The sequence below is a fragment of the Alnus glutinosa genome, chromosome 12, assembly GCF_958979055.1.
Source record: "Alnus glutinosa chromosome 12, dhAlnGlut1.1, whole genome shotgun sequence".
Classification (NCBI taxonomy): domain Eukaryota; kingdom Viridiplantae; phylum Streptophyta; class Magnoliopsida; order Fagales; family Betulaceae; genus Alnus; species Alnus glutinosa.
The window spans coordinates 16,125,596-16,148,348 of NC_084897.1; the positions used below are offsets into that span (position 1 = coordinate 16,125,596).

Consider the following 22,753-nt stretch of genomic DNA (forward strand, 5'->3'; position numbering starts at 1 on the left):
ACAACTAAGAACTGTCCAAAAAAAATTTGGTGTTTGGGGTGGCCACGCAGCCATTGGTTGCTGCAAACACTAATTTGTTTTTTTTTTAAAAATAAAATAAAATAATTTTTTTTTTTTTTAGTTTTTCAGTTTTTTTTTTAAAAAAATAATTTTTTAATTGTAAAATGACACCATGGTAGGAGTATTATAGGCATTTTTTTTGTCAAATTGGGCCTTTTTGAAACTTTTTGGCAGTTTGGGAGGCTAGAGTCCAAGCGTTAGTAGTTTGGGGGGCTATCCGTAGAATGGCTGGCAGTTTGGGGGGGACTATATTGTAATTTTTCCAAATATAGAATTCTCTTAATATAAAATATATATTATCTTATATTATATGAAGATCCATTTAATGGCGACAATTAAGCAAAAAGTTAGGTTTTGCTACCAGGTGGACAGATCTCCTCATGTCTTGCATTCACACAGTTACTTATTCTATACTCATTAACGGACAGCCCCATGGATTAATTGTGCTGACCCGCAGTATCCGCCAAGGTGATCCTCTTTCGCCCTATCTTTTTATCCTTTTTGTAGAGGCACTAAATTCTATGTTGCAACAGTCATCGAGGGAAGGAGCCATTACTAGGATCCCTATTTCTCGTGGAGGAACTAGAATTCATCACCTTCTTTTTGCTGACGATAGCCTCCTCTTTTGTCATGCTAATCTTGTAGAATAGGGGCATATCCACACTATATTAGGGAAATATGAGGCGGCTTCAGGGCAACAACTTAACCGAGAAAAAACGGCTATATTTTTACTCATAATACCCAAGAGGAGGATAGAGCTACTATTCTACAAGGTACGGGTGTAAGTTCCACAACCCAATATGAGAGGTATCTTGGTCTCCCTGCCCCCAGTGGGAGATCTAGAATCTCTACCTTTAATGGAATCAAATATAGGATTTGGACGCGTATCAATGGGTGGAAGGAGAAGTTCTTATCCCATGCGGGCAAAGAAATTCTCCTAAAATCAGTTATTCAGGCTATACCTACGTACACCATGAGTGTCTTCCAGCTCTCGAAAACTCTATGCCGTGAAATAAACTCGATGATGGGAAAATTTTGGTGGGGCATAAGGATAATGATACCAAAATTGCTTGGATGTCTTGGAAGGGATTAGGAAGGAATAAGCTGGCAGGGGGTTTGGGGTAGGGGTGTAAACGAGCTGAGCTACTCGTGAGCTTACTCGAGATCAGCTCGAATAAACTCGACTCGTGCTCGAATCGATTATTAAATGAGCTACTCGTGAACACGAAAATCAAACTCGATTATTAAACGATGCAAACTCGTATAAACTCGACTCGACTCGACTAAAGCTCGTGAACCCGCTCGTATAAGGATCGACTCGTATATATATATATATATAACTAGTTTTATAATATAGTATATTAATAAATAATATACTATATGTAAGCATAAATTAAGTAATAAATAACAATAGTTATTAGTTAGTATATATTAATTGGTTATAGGTATATAAAATAATAAAAGTGAATAATATCAATAATTAATTATTAGTCATATGATATAATGACAATTTGTATACTTAATCATATTATTCATGTTATATAATAAGATTATATGGCTATATGATCATATAATAATATAACATTGTGCCATATGACATGTAAATATAAAATATGCTATCACTTTATTATATGTTATGAGTTTATCATTAAATACTTAATAATCATTACATCACGTGATTTAAGATCTAAGATTTAAGATCATACGAGTTGTTAAATCATATTAATACATTAAATATGCTATCATATGATAATACTTAGATCGTATGATCATATAATATTAGTATTATTAGTAGGTAGTTATAAATTATGATTTATGACTCATAAATTCATAATGATCAATTTGACCATATTTAATTACTTATTATAGATTCATAGATAATTGTAATTCAGATTCTAGACTCATTGGCAATTGCCTTATTGTTTGCTTTTATTGCAAAATTCTAATACGTGCAAGTGCACATTATTTTGAAAATTTGTGGTTTAATTTTTAATTTTTTTTTTTTTTTGCTAAAGTCAATAATTTAAATTATGATACGAGCCGAGCTCGAGCCGAGTACTCGAGCTCGGGATCGACCAAAATGGCTGAGCTCGAGCTCGAGCTCGGACAATAGTTTTTGTTACGCGAGCCGAGCTCGCACAAGATTTTTCAGCTCGTGTCGAGCTCGAGTTTTACTGTTTGTTAAACGAGCCGAGCCCGAGCAGGCAATACCCGCTCAGGATCGGCTCGTTTACACCCCTAGTTTGGGGTATTGAGATTTGGAGATTTTCAATTCTGCACTCCTTGCTAAGCAGGGCTGGAGGTTAACTAAAGATCCAAAGACTCTTGTAGCTCGGGTCTATCGAGAGAAGTACTATCCAGAAGGGGAGTTTTTGGGCTCTTCTCTAGGCACTAGACCTTCCTACGCCTAGAGAAGTATTTGGACAGTTAAACCTTTACTTAATGAGGGTCTAATATGGCGGATTGGAGATGGTACACATGTCAGAATAAGGGGAGACAAATGGATTCCAATAACATATTCACATATGATACAAGCCCCTTTGCAGGGTTTAAATCTGGAAGCAAGAGTATAAGATATTATCAACGTTGAAACTAACAGGTGGAACATACCTCTTATAGAGCAACTCTTTCCCACAGAAACAATGGAGCATATCTGTAACATTGCTATTAGCCCTCGGGTGAGAAAGATAGGTTGATCTGGGCAGGTACAAAAACAGGGCAGTTCACTGTGCGTAGTGCAGTGCATACCACCTGGAGCTGGAACGCCGATCTCGTAGTCAGGGTAGCTGCTCGGTTACATCTTCAAACACCTCCATTTGGAGACTAATTTGGCAGCTCAAAATTCCAAGGACATTTCAATTGTTTCTCTGGAGGGCATGTAATGCTATTCTACCTACCAAAGAAAATTTATGTAAACGTCGTGTTGTGGATGACCCCTTTTGCCCGTTGTGCGGTAAAGAAGCAGAGTCCAGCACAAATAAAACATTTCATGCAATTGTTAAGAATATGGTTTCAAATAAATTAGAAATTCTTTTTGGCACAAATAAAAGCATGCATTAAAAAATAGCAAATTAGGCTTCGTATACCTCCTAGCACCCATTCATGGATCTTTTCAAGTAAATTCAACTTAATTTGAGTTATTAGAAATCTCAGGGAATATATGACTTTCTTTTCAAGTAAAAAAGTTTTAAGTTGTTCACCAATATATAGTTATCAACCTCGCCAACATAGGACAACAGCACAACTTGTTTCTATGCTTAATCGGTACCAAAATTTAGGGAAAAGATTTTGGCTTTGAAGTTAATTATTAAGGAATGGAAAAAGGAAGCAGTTGGTTTATGCTTCAAATCATAATAGGAAATACCAAATTTTTAAGGGTTTGATTATGTATGAGAAACTTTAAAAAAAAAAAAAGAAAAAAAAAAAAGAAAAAAAAAAAGGGGCAAACCGAGAAGTTGTTCACCAAAAATCACCTACAGGACATTTTAGTAAATCAAACAAATATGCTGTGACGTCCCACATCGCCTGGGAATGAGGATGTACTTATATATATAAATGCACCCTTTTATGACACAATGCGTTTTAAAGCCGTGAAAGTCATGAACCTATCAGAACTTCGCAGTTAAGCGTGCTTCTGCGAGAGCAATCCCAGGATGGGTGACCTCCTGAGAAGTCTGGTTCGGGGGAGCCAAAAGTGGACAATATTGTGTCATTGAGAGTGGGTCGTTACATATGCAGAATACCTAGGTATATAAGGCAAATCATTGACTTACTTGTCTCAGTCTTTCTATTCTAAGAAAAAATTCAAATCTAAACTGTTTTTGTTTACATGATTTGATTCCAAGCATATATATATGACACTTGTTTTTTACCGCAAAAAGTGATCCTATAAACAAGGAATTGAGAATTTACAATAATATCAATATTTATAGAACGACAAATCATGGGAACATAACTTGTTAATTCGAAGCATCCCCAATTCTCTATGGAGTTGTCAATAATTCTGGGTGGTGACATGAGTCAACTACTTATGTCCGGAATAGTGAAGTGGGCATAGCATTCTGTTTTATCAAAGATAGCCACTAAGCAAATTAAAAGAGATTGGGTAAATATATTGATAAAATTAGATGGTTGAAAAGTGCACGTATCGAAATTAGAGAAATCGTGCCAGACTTGTAACTTATTCAATCACTTTGCTCTCAATCCATATCTGTTCGACGTGAGCAATCTGCGCCATTCTTTTCCTTTCTTACTTTGCTACTCTTTCTTCAACAAAGGACAATCGTTGATGTTTAGAATAGAAAGGGAGGCAGGTAACCCCTGTTCTGGCATGAAATTGAGCTTAGGGCAACCAAAGATATTCAATTTTTCAAGAGCAATGAGGTGTTGAAGCCCCTTCTTGTCCAAAGATTTCAAATTTGGAAAGTCCTAGATGGAAAGAGAGGTTAGACTGGTGGGCAACAACTGTGCCTCTGGGAAACACTCCAAATCTTCATTTTTGCCACTGACTGAGAAATATTTAAGTATAGGGAGGTTTTGCAAACCCCATCCCATTCGACTCGCAATGAGTTTCCCACAACCTTTGATGTCAATTGAGTTCAGATTGGAAGGTAAGCCCCCTTCAGCAAACGACCCAACTTTTGGACAAGTACTTCTATGCAATCTCTCAAGAGATAGAAGGAGTATGCACATTTTTTCAGGAAATGATTTCAGATTCTCACAATCACTGATCCTTAACAATATAAGGAAGTAATTCTCTTGACATGATCACCTGTAAAAAAACTCTCTCTCGCACAGCGTCACCAATCATCCCTCTTCAGGCCTGTTCTGTCTCCGGTAGTTTCTCTCCGGTTGTCTCTTTCTCCAGCGTTCTCTGATTTACAAGTCAGAGCTCTTTACATTATTCAACATGTAAGGGTTGCCGTCCATGGTGAGAGATGGAGAGCCGGTTTTATGTAGAGGCGAAATCTTTCTGCATTTCGGTGGTACAAGGGGTGGCAGAGCTTCGGATAGAGGAAAAGAGGAAAGGGTTCTCGGGGTTTGCTGTTTTGGGGTCGGAATGCTCTGCTTGGTTGCTGTCTGTGGTGGAAGAGGTTTTGGGTCATCCCGAGACTGAGGACTTCATTAAATCTTTAAGGGAGGGTTCTTCGGCGACTTTCACTCGGGTAGGTGAGAATAGATCCGGTCAATTCTTGGAGGTTGCGGTTTTCACCATTGGAGGTCGGAAAGGGCGGGTTTGTTTCCCTGAAGGTCGCGATGGGCGGGGTTGGGGCCGTGTCTCTGGGGAGTTGAGCAAAGCATTGGCATTTTTTGGTGCCAAGGTAGGGTCTCCGTCTGCAGGTGGTCCTCCGACGACCTTTAAGATGGGTAAGGAGTCAGGATTTCCGTCGTTTGCGGAAGTGGTTCGCTCGGCAGCTACTGGTGATTCGGTGTTGGGTTGCCAACCGATGTGTCAGACTCCGGTTCCTCGTAGGGTGTCTCTCCACGAGGAACCGGATTGTCCGGTTCTGGAGGAACAACTGCTTGATCCCCTGGGTAAGGTCCTCCGGACCGTTGAACGTTCCAGTTCCTGAGATTTCGGCAGTAGGACGGCTTACGTGTCTAGGGAAGATGTCGTTGAGGCTGTTGTTTCTCTGCGGTGGGACAGCATACTTGACGTGTTGAATTAGATCTTGGAACTCCTCCGAAGCTTCACCAAGTCTACTTCTCGGGGTTTTTCAAAAAAGTCTCTCTCTCGGGCTTGTGGGTCTTCAAAGGGTTTGGGCTTTAAGCCCTCAGTTGGGCTTTTTCGAAGGGCTGGTTTTCTGGCGGGCCTAAGGCTTAAAAGGTGTAAATTTATTCCAAGTCGGGTTGGGGCAAACACGCATAAGCCCATGGCCGAGGGGGCTGTTGTGAAGCCGAGGCCTATGTTGTCGCTGGTTCCTTGTGAGGCTATGAGGCGGGTTTCGAATCTGGGTTCGAGCATGAGGTTGGGTAATGTTCAGAACCCTCTCTTTCTTCAGCGACCTCGGCGGCGTCTGCTCTTGCATGGTCTCGGCAGAATGGGAGTCGGCCGGACCTTACCTTGCTTACTTCTCAAGCAATGGTGATGGGTTCTCTCTCTCTATCGCTTGAGCTTTTGCTCTCCTATCAACACAAGGTTAAGTTCCCTCCTTTCGCTGGGATCTATTCTACTACTTCGTCAGAGGCTTCTCCTCTGGTGATTCCGGTCGCTAAGGAAAAGGTGGTTCTGTGTGGTGGGCTTGCTCCGAAGTTGGCTTCTGCCCAGGATTCGAGTCTGGGTTCGTGTCCTAGCATGGGTCGTGGTCAAGGCCCTCTCTTCCCGAATTCGTCGCAGGTGGACTCTTTTAGTGGGTTTAATTGGGCTTTGTCTCCTCCTAGACCATTCTCCTCAATGGTTGATTGTTCTCCCCAGTTTCTACTTGGGATGTCTTGGAGGGATCAACAGTGCAAGTTGGGTGAGAATTCGAAGGGGGATGGTCTGGAGGGTGGGATTGTTCACACCAAGGCAGTGCAAGATGCTAAGTTGTGTTTTCGCAAGATGGGGATTTCTTTTATGGGGTCTGAGGAAAGTTTTCTAGATTTCTTGACATTGGTGGATGAGGAGCAGAACTTGGTATCTACTTCTAAGAAAAAAATGAATAGAAAGGTCAAGAATTTAGAATGCTCGATCAATTTCGATGCTAGGGGTGTGGGATCTAGCAGGTTTAAAGGCAAGAGATTGGGGATTTAGTGTAGTTTTTCTTGGGTTTGTTCGGGGTTTCTTTTTTTGCTCTCTATTTTTTCTTTTGTTTTGGTGTCCTTTTTGTATACTCCGTGTATGCTTTGGGGCGCCTTTACGCTTTTTATGCTATTTCGTTATTTACCTATCAAAAAAAAAAAAAACAATATAAGGCTGGGGCACGCAATCCTTCTTTGGGAAAAGATACAAAATTAGGGCAATAAGATAGATCAATCTGCAAGGTGACTAAATCATGTTCATAATTTTCTGGAACGGTAAGAGATTCCAGATTGCTACACCCTTTGATTTTGATGTTATAAAGCTTTGGAGATAAATCTAATGGAAAGCACTTGAGAGAACCACAATTCCACAAACACAATTTTTCAAGGGATGAATGGTCCAAGTGTGTTGAGAGCTCCAACTTCTTACATTCGGAAATATAAAGGATTTTTATTGAAGAGGGAGGACCATCCTTTGGAAGGGACATAAGTGAAGAACACTTATAGATTTTTAACTCTTGAAGACTGTCGTTGGAGTCTATCATTCCTTTCGGTAAGGACTCTAGGGCATTAAATCCTTTAATTACGATCTTCTCCATTCCAATTGGCAATTCCTTTAATAGCATCTCATTACAATCGCTGAACTCCAATTCACGAATAGTAGGAGTCAATGGGAGTGGAGTCACCAACTGCGGACATTTAATAAAATCAAGTTTGGATAAAGAAGAAAGATGGACTGGCAACCCTCCTGTTAGCTTAGTACAGTTCCTAATATAAAGCTTCTCAAGTTGAGGAAAAGCTCCACCTCCATTTTCATCACCAAAAGAAACCCATTCCTCCCACTTTGGCATCTCCATCAACCAAAGAACTTTAAGGGCACCAAATGGCTTAACTGAAGAAGAACCACTGCCACAAAAGTCATGTCCCACTCTAACAACTTCATCAAACCCAACAATAGAGAGGTTTTGCAGAGAGGGTAGTTGCCCAAGCGGTGGCAAGCTGCTGCAATATTTACAGCTTTCTAGATAAAGAGATGCTACATTAGAGAATGAAGGGTGCCCTACCTAATCTAAAAAGCTTTTACCACCGTAGGATTGGATAGTGAGACTTTTCAAGTTTGTATGAGGTTGGAGACTATCGAGTACAATTCTTTGACTTTTTGAAAAATTATTACCATATTTCCATCTCAATACCAACTCTTCGAGATATTTTTTATCCCTTAAGCTTGTTACATTCAGAACATTAGTAGAAGATTCAATATTTTGAAGCTCAAATATTGAAAGTGATCCCCGAAGATTTGTGAGTTTTCCTAACTCTCCAATGCACAACCCACTACCTTTGCCGACGATAAATGTATTCAACATCTGGAGGCATTTTTGTCTACCAAGTTGTATTGGCATCTCTTTTATGAGAGTTCCGATAGTATCAAGATGTCGTAAATTAATGAGTTTCCACACATCTCTTGGCAATGAAGAGAGCACTCTACAATTTAATAAAATCAATGTTTGTAAATTGCACAACTTACATAGACAATTGGGCAATATTTTCACATTAGTGAAAGAAAGGTCTAAGTAACATAGATATTTAAATTTGCCAATTGAATCTGGCAATTCAGTAATGTTCTCATAGTTCAACATAGAAAGCACCCGTAAGCATCTTAATGTCGGCAACAAATCATGTACTACTTTTTTAGTCAAGTAGTAGAAGGGCCCATTCAAACCTATCATATCAAAATGTAGGAAACTGTGCAACCTTTTAGCCTTGTGAAGGGTTTCAAATTTCTTCAAGCTATGAAACTCTTGTTTGGAAAAATAGGACATGTGGCGAGTATTGTTTACAATGTCGTGAGAACAATCATCCTCCAACCTTATAATAAAATTTCAAGATATAGATTTTGCTAAATCGCTTACAAGATCATGCATTACAAAACATAACTTGTCGTCACTTGATTTTTGGAATAATGATCTTGATTCTAGAATGACAAAATACTCATTACCAACTTCTTCCATTGTTTTGTTTTTGGATTGCTGGAGGAAACCTTCTGCCATCCATAACATGATTAATTGGTCTTTCTTGAAAGCATAATCCTTTGGGAATATTGAACAATAAGCAAAGCATCGCTTTAAATGCAAAGAGAGATATTTGTAACTTAATCTTAGAGCAGGAAGAATGCCCATCTCATCAATTGATAATTCACTATTCAATATTTTATCTCATTCATCAACATCTGGTTTAGATCTTAATAGAGCACCAATTGTCTTGACTGCTAATGGAACGCCTCCGCACTTTTTGATGACTTTTCTACCTATTACTTCTAACTCTCCATGTGCATTAGAGTTGTTATCATGGAATGCATGTTTTGTAAATAGTGACCAGCAATCTTCTTCTGGTAACTCCATTAGACGATGAGACATTGCTCTAGCAGTTGATACAACACGATCACTACGTGTTGTTACAATGACCTTACTTCCTTGTGCCCCATATTTGAAGGGTTTGCATAGTGTCTCCCAGTGAACATAAGTCTCATTCCAAACATCATCTAAAACAAGTAGAAACTTCTTTCCCGTTAAACACTCCTTTAGTCTAAGTTGAAGCTGATTTAATTTAGATATTTAATATGAGAAATTGACGAAGTTACTGCCTCCAGAATTGTTTTCGTTACCTTGAACACGTCAAATTCTTCTGAAACATTAACCCATGCATCAATGTTAAAGTGCTCCTTCACCTTGTCGTTATTATATACAGACCGAGCAAGGGTGGTCTTGCCAATTCCCCCCATGCCAACTATGGCAATTATACACATCTCATTGCTGCTTACATCATCTGAGTGCAAAATTTTGAATGATTGCTTCCTTTTCATCATTCCTACCACAAATATCAAATTCTTCAACTAAAAAAGTTGTGGGCAATCTTTCAGATAATTTACCTCCAACACCTTCTTTCAGACCTATAAGGTCCTTTTGTTGTGCTAGAGATTCTAGTCTGCCAAGTATCTCTTTTATCTTTGGCTCTATTTGTTGGACAAAAGAATTACAAAAAGCAAACATGGATAACTTTCGTACCTTGCTTGCAGTGGATTGAAATTCAGCATCCAACTTGCTTATCAAGGCTTCAGTAGCAATCTCATCCAAGACGTCCTCTGCATCATAGATTGCATCTTTCAGCTCCTCAAGCCACTCTTTCACAGCAGGCTTCGTAGCTTGCATCTCCTCCGCATCTTCAAACACTGCATTGAGGGTAAGGAATGTTGTCTTCAACTTCTTTAGGAGTCCATCAGAGAATTTTTGTCGTCGAAAGAAGTCAACGAACTCCCCGGATGCCAATCTTTTGAAAAACACTTGGAGAAAGGGAGAGAGAAAAATTGTTGCAATCTCAGCCATGCTTTCTTCTTTGGAAATGAAGGAAGGGGAATGCAAAATGCAGAGCAAAAACAGACAGGAAAGTGTGTTTTGGTTTAACAAAGAAGAAGTGGAGTTATATTGATCGTACAGCCAAAAGAAAAGGTTTCTAGCTTTTGTTTCTTTCCTTCTCTTTAGATAATGAAAAAGAGAGAGCTTTGGATTCCGTTGGTGGATTGAATATGGCCAATTGTGGTGGACTCCACAACATCTCACTAAATCAAAAAAAAATATCAAATAAAAATGAAAGCAGGAAAACAACCAAGTCTTTGTTATCGTCTCAAGTCTGTTGAAATGAAAATTTTCAACATTTGATCCCCAAAGATGAAAGAAAGAAACTTCATGGACACTTCCTTTGAAAAAGAATAGGCCCGGGGGCATTTAGAGCGGTGAACGTAAGTGTTTAACACAGAACCACCCGTAATTCTTTCTGTCTTTTCTTTTTCTTACTTTCGCTATAATTCTCGTATTTTATATTTATACACAAATCTCTTATTAATCAATTACAACGTAATCACATGAAACAATATTTCAATATTAATAGCTTCCTTAATAGCCTCATTGATGATCAAACTGTTAAGAGTTCTTCAGAATCTTTGGACAATGAAACAATATTTCAATAGAACACTCTGTTTTGGTTTAAACAAAATATTAATTCCAAAATCAATATTGTAAATGATTGATATTCTCTTATTCCTTGAAAATTGTAGTACTGCTACTCTAAAGTCTAAAATAGGCTTAATTTGCTTAAACATAAAAAAGAGATCTAATCAACCAATTAATGGTAGCTATAATGTCTAAGGCTATTCGGGCAAGGGTGTAAACAAGATTATTCTGATCGGTTAACGGCGACGGCCGTGGTTGGCAGTAAAGTGGAAAAATACTGCTATGCTTTGCAATATCTTTATTGACAGTATGTAAGACTATTTATACACAAGCAGTACAGATCAATCCCATGTATCGTGGGATTGTTTCTTAATTACACATAATTACAAATTTGAAATTTGAATGTTATTCCTTTGATGGTGGATTGATAGCTTCCTTGGAGGGATGCTTTCCTTGCATGCCTTTTCCTTATCTGCATAATGTAATAATGCAGAGGCGTTGATTGCAGGGCTAGAGAGTAATGCGGCAGAAACTTTCCTTATTGAATATCCATCATGAGTTGGCTCCTGGACACGAGGTGGATCCTGGGATGTCATTTCCTTATTTGCAATGGTTGAGGTGCTGTCAGCAGATATGATCTTAATAGGCCCCCTCAATCTAAGCGGAATATCCAAGACGCTAAGATTGGTCCGAAGAGTAGTAAACCGATGGGAGACAAGGGGTTTGGTGAAAATATCAGCCCTTTGATCCTTGGTGGAGATGAAGCGGACCACTAAGTTTTTGAAGGCAACTTTGTCATGAACAAAATGAAAATCAATCTCTATGTGCTTTGTGCGCGCATGAAACATAGGATTAGCAGTGAGATAAGTAGCTCCAAGGTTATCACACCAAAGTGTTGGTGGATGAGATAAAAAAATTCCCAGTTCTTTTAAGAGAGATTGAAGCCATTGTAGTTCAGCAGTGGCATTGGCTAAAGAGCGATACTCTGCTTCAATGCTGGACCGTGAGACGGTGGCTTGTTTGCGGGAGCTCCAAGAGATTAAGTTTGATCCCAAATAAATACAATAACCACCGGTGGAACGTCTATCATCAGGGCATCCAACCCAATCGGCATCGGAGTAGGCATGGAGTTGTGGAGAGGACTGTCGGCAAATGAAGAGACCATGAAATAAGGTGTGCTTCAAATAATGTAGGATCCTTTTTACTACAGTCCAATGGTTAATGGTGGGACGTTGGAGGAACTGACACACCTTGTTGACAGCAAAAGATATATCCGGCCTAGTGAGAGAGAGGTATTGCAAGGAACCAACGATGCTTCTATATAGTGAGGGATCACCAAAAGCTTCACTGTCGAAACGGGTTAAAGTAGTGGAAGAAGACATAGGTGAAGTAACGGATTTGGCATTCACCATGTTTGATCTTTTCAATAAATCCAGAATGTACTGCTTTTGAGATAAAAAGAGTCCATTGACATCATGAAGAACCTCGATATCGAGAAAGTAGTGAATGGGCCCAAGGTCTTTGACTGGAAAGTCAGATTGGAGTGCTGTGATTAATGCTGTAATGGCCTGTGAGCTGGGTCCAGTAATGAGGATGCCATCCACGTAAATAAGGATGAAAATAACAGAGGAACCATGGCCATGAATGAACAGGGAAGTGTCTGATTTTGAACCCTGAAAACCAAGCTCCAGAAGACGGGAACTGAGTTGGGAAAACCACACTCGGGATGCCTGCTTTAGACCATAGAGAGACTTCTTTAGGTGGCAGACATGATCTGGAAAAGAGGGATGCACATACCCTGGGGGCTGAATCATATAAACATGTTCCTGCAAAAAACCATGTAAGAATGCATTGGTAACATCTAGTTGCTTAATGCACCAATTTGAGGACACATCAATGGAGAGGACGGTGCGAATGGTGGTTGGCTTCACCATCGGACTAAACGTCTCGCTATATTCAATGCCCGATTGCTGGTGGAATCCCTTCGCAATTAAGCTGGCCTTGTAGCGATCAATTTGACCATCAGGTTTTCTTTTGACTCGAAAAACCCATTTACACCCAACCAAATTCATGGTGGGGGAGCGAGGAACTAAAGACCATGTGCCATTATGCATTAAGGCGTTGAACTCGTGGTTCATGGCCTCTCGCCAGTGAACATGCTTTGAAGCTTCTGTAAATGAGGTAGGTTCAGCTTCAGTACCTGCAGATTCAGAGAAATAAGCCTTGCGGTGAGGATAGGGTATTGTTCCATCTGTGAAGGACTTCGGCTTCTGAATATTATTTCTGGAACGAGTTTGCATCCGATGTGTGTGCACTGGAGGTGCAATTTGTGGAGAAATATGAGGCAAGGGATCCGTTGTGGGCAAGGGCGTGGCAGCAAGAATCAAACAAGGGTCAGGTGGTGGGATAGGCTGGGCAGAATGTGAACCAGCAGCTGGAGGGTCTGGTAAAGACGTTAAGGGTATTGGAGGGGCAACTATGGAAGGGGAAAATGATGGGTTGGAGATTGGAAGAAAAGGACAGATGGGAGAAGACACAGGAGGACGTGATGTGCAAGAGAGAGGAGGAGGAGAAACTGAATTAAAAGGAAAATTATTTTTGTCAAAAACGACATGCCTGGAGATGTAGATTCTGCTAGAAGGAAGATGTAAACAGCGATAGCCTCTATGTTGAAGGCTATACCCGAGGAAAACACAGAGTTTGGAGCGGAAATCAAGTTTGTTGGTGTTGTATGGACGGAGATGAGGCCAGCAAGCACACCCAAAGACTTTGAGAAAAAAATACTGCTATGCTTTGCAATATCTTTATTGACTGTATGTAAGACTATTTATACACAAGCAGTACAGATCAATCTCATGTATCGTGGGATTGTTTCTTAATTACACATAATTACAAATTTGAAATTTGAATGTTATTCCTTTGATGGTGGATTGATAGCTTCCTTGTAGGGATGCTTTCCTTGCATGCCTTTTCCTTATCTGCATAATGTAATAATGCAGAAGTGTTGATTGCAGGGCTAGAGAGTAATGCGGCAGAAACTTTCCTTGTTGAATATCCATCATGAGTTGGCTCCTTGACATGAGGTGGATCCTGGGTTGTCATTTCCTTATTTGCAATGGTTGAGGTGCTGTCAGCAGATATGGTCTTAATAGGCAGTGACCAAAGCTTTTTCTGCGAATGTGTCCATCAGGGAAGACCTCATCACAGCTGAAGTACTCCTCGTAAGACTCTGCACTTCCGGCTACGTCCTTCATGTCACCTTGAGCTAGGCGAAAAAGGCCGATATTAAACTTGTCGATTGCATCCGGACAACTACCGACGACACAGTCCCCATACTCGTTACTACAATCGTTGAGCATGCCCTTCAGAACTGGATCACTTGCCTGCCCAACCATATTTTCCACTTGGGCAAAAGTTTCATTGGGGTTTGTTTGCACAACTCGCAACATATATGATGCGAGCAAGGCCTTTCACGTCGGCGCTGGCGCTGCCCGGGTCCGACCTCAAAGTCGACATGCAAAAGACAGGACTGTACAGCTTAACGTCATAAAAGTTGGAGCTAACAAAAGTCGTAAGGTGAGCACCCCTACGGATCTCCCTCCATTTTGGTGCACCGTCATAGAATATTCACAAAAGATCGATATTAGTTTCATATTCCTATATCTCTCTCTTCTACAATACTTTAAAAGTGTTTTAGTTGAGTTAACCAAAACAGCTACTGTCTGAATTTCATTTACAGAAAAAATTCAAGTGCATCTAAACATGTTCATAATCAAAATCGAAAATTGAAAAATCCCATCTCTACACATAATCAAACTCATCCTATCGATTGAAACAGACTTCATCTGCTGCATATCCTTATCTCAGAACATCATCTGTTGAGGAGCTATCATTCACGAGTACCAGTTTGAGTTAATTGATAAGTGGGATACTTTTGAATGAGTTGTTGATTAAGTGGACTGTGTGTTGTATATTGTATCTACAAAAGCAAATGGCACATGTCTACATTATTTAGCACTTTCTAATCTTCCCCTGTTTAATACTTTAATTGCCTCTGTTTTGACCACCACGAGCAGAGTCCTTTTTGCTATCACCAAGTACAAGAAATGGTGCATGTCTACATTACTCAGCATCTTCTCGATACAAATTTTAATTAAAACTCACCTTTAAACACCGGCTTGGAAGGAAAAAGTGCTTAAGAGCCATATGCATTGTTAAGATTAAACTTAACCTATATGAGACATAAAGATCGTAATATACCACCACGCTTCTAAAACCGACATCCATGACAGTCCAATCTATTGACACTTATCCGACAGTAACTATTTCTTTTTTGGCGGCCTCACTCACCTATCAATATTTTAATCTAATCCATAGGTCACCCCTTCCGTGACTCGAACTCGTAACGTAATAGCTTTGGCTCTAATACCAAATCATACAAATTTTTTTGATATATAGAATAAACCCTTAAAAACCGAATTACAAGAAAGAAAGTCCAAAAACTTATATACATTAAACTTAAGACATACAGGACAGTTCTCATGCCTTAGATTTGACAAACCATCTATTTCTTTTTCCTCTTCTAGAATCCGAAACCTGTCAAATCTTATTATATTTTTCAACAAAAAACTCTTAAAAAAAAAAGAAGGATGGCGATGAGTTGGGAGCAAACTGGAGTGTTTGGTGTTTTCTTTTTGGCTGTTGTTGATAGCTGGAGTTCGAAATTGAGCGTTGAGTTATTTTCTTAGAAAATTTCGGTTGGGTTGAGGGATGAGAGTTGTTACTATATTTCTGGGCATTTTGGGTATGGAAGTCTTGGTTGGGTTTTGGTTTGGAATGATCTGTTGAACTTTGGTTGTTTTTCGATTATTTTAAGGAAATAAAATTTTGTTGGCCGACTGGTCAGTTGACAGCTGGTGTGAGGTTTTTGACTGTGGCCGATTGAATAAATTTCGGGGTTTTGAAGTTGCGTTTCTTTGTTAGAGTCGTAGGTTGACTTTGAAGAAAATTTAATTTGTAGTTTTGATTGGGTTGTTGAAAATTAGGGCCGTACTCGAGTTAGGGCCGAGTTAAGTCGAATATTGAAGGTTTAAATTTATATCGTTTAATTTATTTTAACATGAGCCAAACTCAAACTTATCATAAAGCTAGATAATCTATTCAGGCTCTGTTCATTTATTTTTCGAACAAACTCGAGCTTGTTTATAAACTGCTCAATTAATTAATTTAATCATTCCATATATAAATTAAATGTCGTGATTGTTTAATGTATTTTTTTTTTTAAAAAAAAAAAAAATAACAATGCTCATTATTAATTATTTAATTATGGTTAAAATTGATTGTTTAAGTAATTAAAGAAATTAACTCAAATCTTAAATAATCTAATCTCAATTTTATATGTTTAATACTCATTATTAGTTATTTAATTATAAGCGTTGGCACCAAATTTAATAGTGGTGGGTACTGTAATAGAAAGTGGTTATTACCGGGAGTAATAACCACCGGCCCGGTATTTCATGGTTAATAAACTGGGTGCGAGAAGAACAAAATAGGGTATTAAAATTCAATCCCAGAGAAAATGAGGTTTAATAAATGAAGCATGTTTATGGCTTAATCAATCAAAATATTAATTCCAAAATCAATATTGTATCATTTCGAGTAATAAATATTGATATTCTCTTATGCTATGTTTGTTTAGATGTAAAATATTTTTTGAAAAATATTTTTTGGATTTTTTAATGTTTGGTGTTACCAAAAATTATAGTAAATAGAAATTATTTTCAGTTTAACATTAAAAATTTCTTTAATTTTTGAAAAATAATTTACGGTTTTGATCATTTTTTGAATTTAAACTCTTTATTATTGTACGCACATTTGTGAGAATCTGCTACCGTCAGGTATTAGAGTTTGTTGGTAGTCCAAATCTATCGCCAAACGTCCTCAAATTTTAGTATTCAATTGTCAAAATTTGACTGCACTCACTAAATTCCAACCACCGCGACCGAAATCTGACAATTTGAATCGGGACAACTACCGAAAACACGTTGTTTCAATTTGCCTGCCCAAGCAATCACTTGGTCAAACATTTCAATATTGCTGTTGGTTTGCACAACTTGCAACATGATGCAAGCAAGGACTTTTGCGTCGGCGGTTAAAGTCAACGTGCAAAAGACAGGACTGTAGGTGTTCATCAGTTCATGCATGTGTCGTCCACCAAATCAGCACGCGCTCCCCATTCCTGACTCCTGAGGATTGGTTGAAAACCAAGAGCAGAAAAGCCACGGGCAATAGCAGGGATCTTCACCGGTTCTAGTGTACACCGTACACAAGTCTATATAATATGGACGTACCTACGTGAAGATTTTGTTCCCAGGAATTCAAGGATCAAGCTGGATTTCACATTAAAATATGTCAAAGATTCTTCTCTAAATTTATATTTCTCTTAATATAATATGGATCCATTAAATGGCAAATTTTATATATATATATTAGAATCTCCCACCTTCAATCTTCAAGATTTTTTAATTTGCCCCACTTATTACAATTTGGTACCCATTTTTTATCCCTATATATATATATATATATATATATATATATATATATATATATATATATATATATATATATATATACACATACACGAGACATGTTGTGACGTCCCACATCGCCTGGGAATGAGGATGTGCTTATATGTATAAATGCACCCTTTATGACACAACGCGTTTTAAAACCGTGATGGTCATGAACCTATCAGAACTCCGCAGTTAAGTGTGCTTCTGCGGGAGCAATCTCAGGATAGGCGATCTCCTGGGAAGTCTGGTTTGGGGAGTCAAAAGCGGACAATATTGTGTTATTGGGGGTGGGTTGCTCCCGCAGAAGCACACTTATTGTCCGCACAACCCACCCCCAATGACACAATATTGTCCGCTTTTGGCTCCCCAAACCAGACTTCCCAGGAACTCCGCAGTTAAGTGTGCTTCTGCGGGAGCAATCTCAGGATGGGCGATCTCCTGGGAAGTCTGGTTTGGGGAGCCAAAAGCGGACAATATTGTGTCATTGGGGGTGGGTTGCTCCCGCAGAAGCACACTTATTGTCCGCACAACCCACCCCCAATGACACAATATTGTCCGCTTTTGGCTCCCCAAACCAGACTTCCCAGGAGGTCGCCCATCCTGAGATTGCTCCCGCAGAAGCACACTTAACTGCGGAGTTCTGATAGGTTCATGACCATCACGGTTTTAAAACGCGTTGTGTCATAAAGGGTGCATTTATACATATAAGCACATCCTCATTCCCAGGCGATGTGGGACGTCACAATCACCCCCTCTTTGGACCCAGCGTCCCTGCTGGCGTCCCTCATTGGGCTTGTGCACACTCCCACCATCTCAGGCTGGGCAATGGCTCTGATACCATTTGTAACGATTTGTAACAACCCACCCCCAATGACACAATATTGTCCGCTTTTGGCTCCCCAAACCAGACTTCCCAAGAGGTCGCCCATCCTGAGATTGCTCCCGCAGAAGCACACTTAACTGCGGAGTTATGATAGGTTCATGACCATCACGGTTTTAAAACGCGTTGTGTCATAAAGAGTGCATATAAGCACATCCTCATTCCCAGGCGATGTGGGACGTCACAATATAACGCGTCTGGAGCCCAAATGGTTGGGTGTAAGGAACAAAGCCTTGAGGTTGAGGGTTCGAGTAGTCCCAAGATACCAAAGAGGACAATATTGTGGGTGGGTTCACGATGGCTGCGGCGTGCTCTGATACCATTTGTAACGATTTGTAACAACCCACCCCCAATGACACAATATTGTCCGCTTTTGGCTCCCCAAACCAGACTTCCCAAGAGGTCGCCCATCCTGAGATTGCTCCCGCAGAAGCACACTTAACTGCGGAGTTATGATAGGTTCATGACCATCACGGTTTTAAAACGCGTTGTGTCATAAAGGGTGCATTTATACATATAAGCACATCCTCATTCCCAGGCGATGTGGGACGTCACACATGTTATATGCATATTTTTTGTACATATTTTGTATATCATTTTTTTAAATTAAATATTAAATTTATAGGACTCACATATGGATCATTGTGGGTCCTACAAATTTAATGGTTGATTTAGAAAAATGACGTATAAAAAATATACAAGAGATATGTAAAAATCATTTCTCTCTATATATATATAGAGAGAGAGAGAGATTAATTTTATATACAACCTTTTTGTCTTTTTCTTTTTTAATTTTCAAAGTTGATGTGATATGGCTCTCAAATTAAAAATAATAATAATTATTATTATTATTATTATTATTTTCATGCACTAAATATTATGGGAGGATGGGGAGAAAGATAAAATGGGATAATAAGATCAGGATGATGTATATCATTACTTTTATATATATATATATATATATATATATATATATATATCCCTTTTTAAAAAAAAAATGGTTAAATCCCCTTTTGGTAATGTGGTTTACACTTTTATTAAAGGGTTATTGATTGACATACATTATTATTATTTTTTATTTTTTATTTATTTTTTTAGAGAGTATGACCAGACTTTCACGTAGTTTCATTTATGAAGAAATTATGTTAAAATTGTTCGACAAAAATGTTAATGTTAGTACAGTTTCTGGTTTGGTGACATGTCGCATTTTGATTCACTTTCTTCAAGTTCTGCAAAATAGTAAACAACTTGTTGGGGGTGCTGACTGATCCTACTCCGATGCCTAAGTCCGATGTCAGATTCTGTAAACAATTTCAAGAAGTAACGAGAGTAGAGTAAAATCAGAGACATCAGAGTTAATTTCATACCTATGGTACCAGCCTATTTATAGGCACACAATTATGAGATAATTGGAATGCCGTAATACAATTCAATTAGGAGTCTGATCCCTAGATTGTATGGGATCAGACTTATCTTCCTAAGAGTCTAGTTCGGGTAGGATACTTCATGTTAGTTGATTTCATGTAAGTATCAGGCTCTTATCCCATATTTTATGGAATAAGGGCCTATTCATGGAAATCCGGAATAGAGTCCTTCTGCGCCTTGCTAGGGATTATGAGATAAAGACCTTATCCCATAAATCCCAGCCGTAATTTCAGGAAAAAAAATATTTCAACATGTTTATGGAATAAGGGCCTATTCATGGAAATCCGGAATAGAGTCCTTCTGCGCCTTGCTAGGGATTATGAGATAAAGACCTTATCCCATAAATCCCAGCCGTAATTTCAGGAAAAAAAATATTTCAACATGTTTCATCCATATCGCCTCGTGGTGATCCCGAGAAACTTGTCCCTGGGATCAACTGGATATTGGCCTTTGGTATGTCCTTCTACCATTCCCGAGACAATAATATTCTGAAATCATTGAAGCGTGCCTATCCTGACCCTGTCAACTGAGGATATTAATAAGTTTCCGCAACGGATATTTGAGACCCTCATGTCCAAGCGGGTCTTGCCAGGTCAGTCGGATCGATTGGGCCCCTGGTTCGGTCATGGGCCCATTGGACTTTGGGAATGATAATTTCCCCAATAATTAAGAAATTAGAATTTAAAGAAATGATGTTATATACATGAGATAACATGTTATATAATGGGTGTATGCTTAAAGGATTGAGGGTAAGAAAAATGTAATGGCTTAATAAAAATGATATGGTCACGGGATAAACCGGTCGTGATAATGTCACAGGATAAATTAGTCATGAAAACTGTTTAGGCACGGTCACAAGATAGGCTGGTCGTGACAATGTCACTGGATAAATTGGAAGTGACAATGGTTTAGAACCGGTCATGATATTAGCTGGTCATGATGATGTCACATAATAAATTTCCCGTGCCGATCATGGGATAAATCGATTTTGACGACAGAACCAAGAGTATAACAAGTGATTTAAGGACATGTAAAGGGAAATAAAATAAATACAAAATCTGAAGGAATATAGGTACGTAGATATGATGAAATGTGAAGCATGTTTTGGTTAAGTACGTTGACATTTATTGCTATAGATATTGGCTAGTTTTCAATGATATGGCAATGTCGTTCAAACAACCATTTCATTTTGTTCGAACCAATTACACCTCGTCCGAATGACATCTCGCTCGTCCGAACAAGAAATTTGAGTTCTTAAAAAAAATATATATATATATTTTTCTTGCCTTTTATTTCTTATTTCCTATATATTTTAATTATGGGATAATTACACTTAACCCCCCTGATTTATCCACAGTGTGGCGATTTACCCCCCAATGTACCAAAATTGGTACATGACCCCCCCGAACTTACCAACGTGTGACAAAATCAACCTTCCGTCCAATCGCCCGTTCGTTTGGACGGAAAGTCGGTCACGTGCAAGTCACGTGACCGTTTAAGACAGAGACCCTCCCCAAGTCACGTGACTTGCACGTGACCGACTTTCAGTCCAAACGAACGGGCGACTGGACGGAAGGTCGATTTTGTCACACGTTGGCAAGTTCGGGGGGGTCATGTACCAATTTTGGTACATTGAGGGGTAAATCGCCACACCGTGGATAAATCAGGGGGTTTAAGTGTAATTATCCCATTAATTATTCTCGGTATTGCAAATATGACAATGCTTATATGGACACATGTACCCTCGGTGTAATGTAATTGGACAAGTTGTTTTTTAAGTGTAGGTGGCAAACGACTTATTGACGGAAGTGGACATAAGGAGTAATTTTACACGGCTAGAAAAGTCCAAAGACTTATTTTATTACTTTTGAAAACCCAAAGCTTGATTTAATAAACTACAAAAGCATAGGAACCAATTTTGGATTTAACCCTAAACTTTTTATAAGTTTAAACATAAAGTGATGAAAGGATGCAAGTTTTGATCCATCTCAAGGTCTCAAGACCATATATAGAACCTTGGGAGGTTTCTTATAGGATATTCACAAAAGCCTTAATTATTATTATTTTTAAAATAGCTTTGCGTCAGTATACCCCTATTATAGTTTTTTTCCCCTCTTAACATGAAAGATGAACATTTATTTATTTTTTTAAAAAAAAATCCCAAATCAGCTTGTTGTTAGTCTCAAAAATATCCCACTCATGTGGGCAAGGAAAAAAAAAGACTTCTTGTTAATTGTTTGTACCTTTTTCAAATTGTCCAATTTATAAAAATGATGTGTCTCGGGCCTTAATATGTGATAACACATTTTTTATTAGCATGTGAGATGCACATGCTTTTTTAATAAAATTTCTTCCAACTATCAAATGGTGATTGTAATTACCACATCAACATTGTGAGATAAAAAATGCAATTTCTATTGTTATTTTTTATAATTAGTTGTTTTCATTTTTCCAAGGTTCTTAAGCTATTGTTATGGGGGGTTTTGCCATGGTCACCAAAATGGCTTTTGGAGCTCATTTTACTTACAAAAAAAAAAAAAAGATTTTGGCATAAGCACCTGAAAGAACTCCTCTTGAATAAAATGTTTCAACCGTATCAATATAGGTTGCTTGCACTTGTATTTATAGTATAGGATTTACAAGAGTTTGTTATAGGTAGTACTTCTACCTATGAGAGTTTATAGGGATAGAGTTACACTCTAACTATGAGATACACACGAGTAGAGATAGGTTTGATCTAAAACTTATTCTGATCTAAGCCTAATCTGTTTACAATTCAAAACTGAAGTTATCTCTTTATTAAGTAAAGTGATAATGCTCTTATCTTCGGTTGAAGATAAGAGACCTTCAATACTCGGACTCTTGGATAAGAGTCCGTGTGCTTTAACATCTCCCCTCAAGATCAACAGGGGAAGGGTGCACGTTGAGCTTGGAGCAAAACCATTGATATCGATTAGAGACAATAAGTTTGGTGAGAATATTAGGAAATCGATTTCCACATGTTTGGTTTTAGCATGGAACACCGGATTTGCTGCTAAATATGTTGCTCCAATGTTGTCACGCCACAACTTTGGGGGAGAAGTGAGCTGGAC

General features: G+C 38.7%; 1 protein-coding gene across 1 annotated transcript; it reads right to left on the reverse strand.

The window, feature by feature from the left end:
* Positions 1–6,929: 6,929 nt before the first annotated feature.
* Positions 6,930–8,180, reverse strand: LOC133852593 (putative disease resistance protein At3g14460). Its single transcript, XM_062289365.1, has 2 exons — positions 7,955–8,180; positions 6,930–7,816 (listed from the first exon to the last, which is right to left on the reverse strand). The coding sequence occupies exons 1-2, from the start codon at positions 8,178–8,180 to the stop codon at positions 6,930–6,932; spliced, it is 1,113 nt and encodes a 370-aa protein (XP_062145349.1).
* Between the last annotated feature and the right edge of the window lie 14,573 nt (positions 8,181–22,753).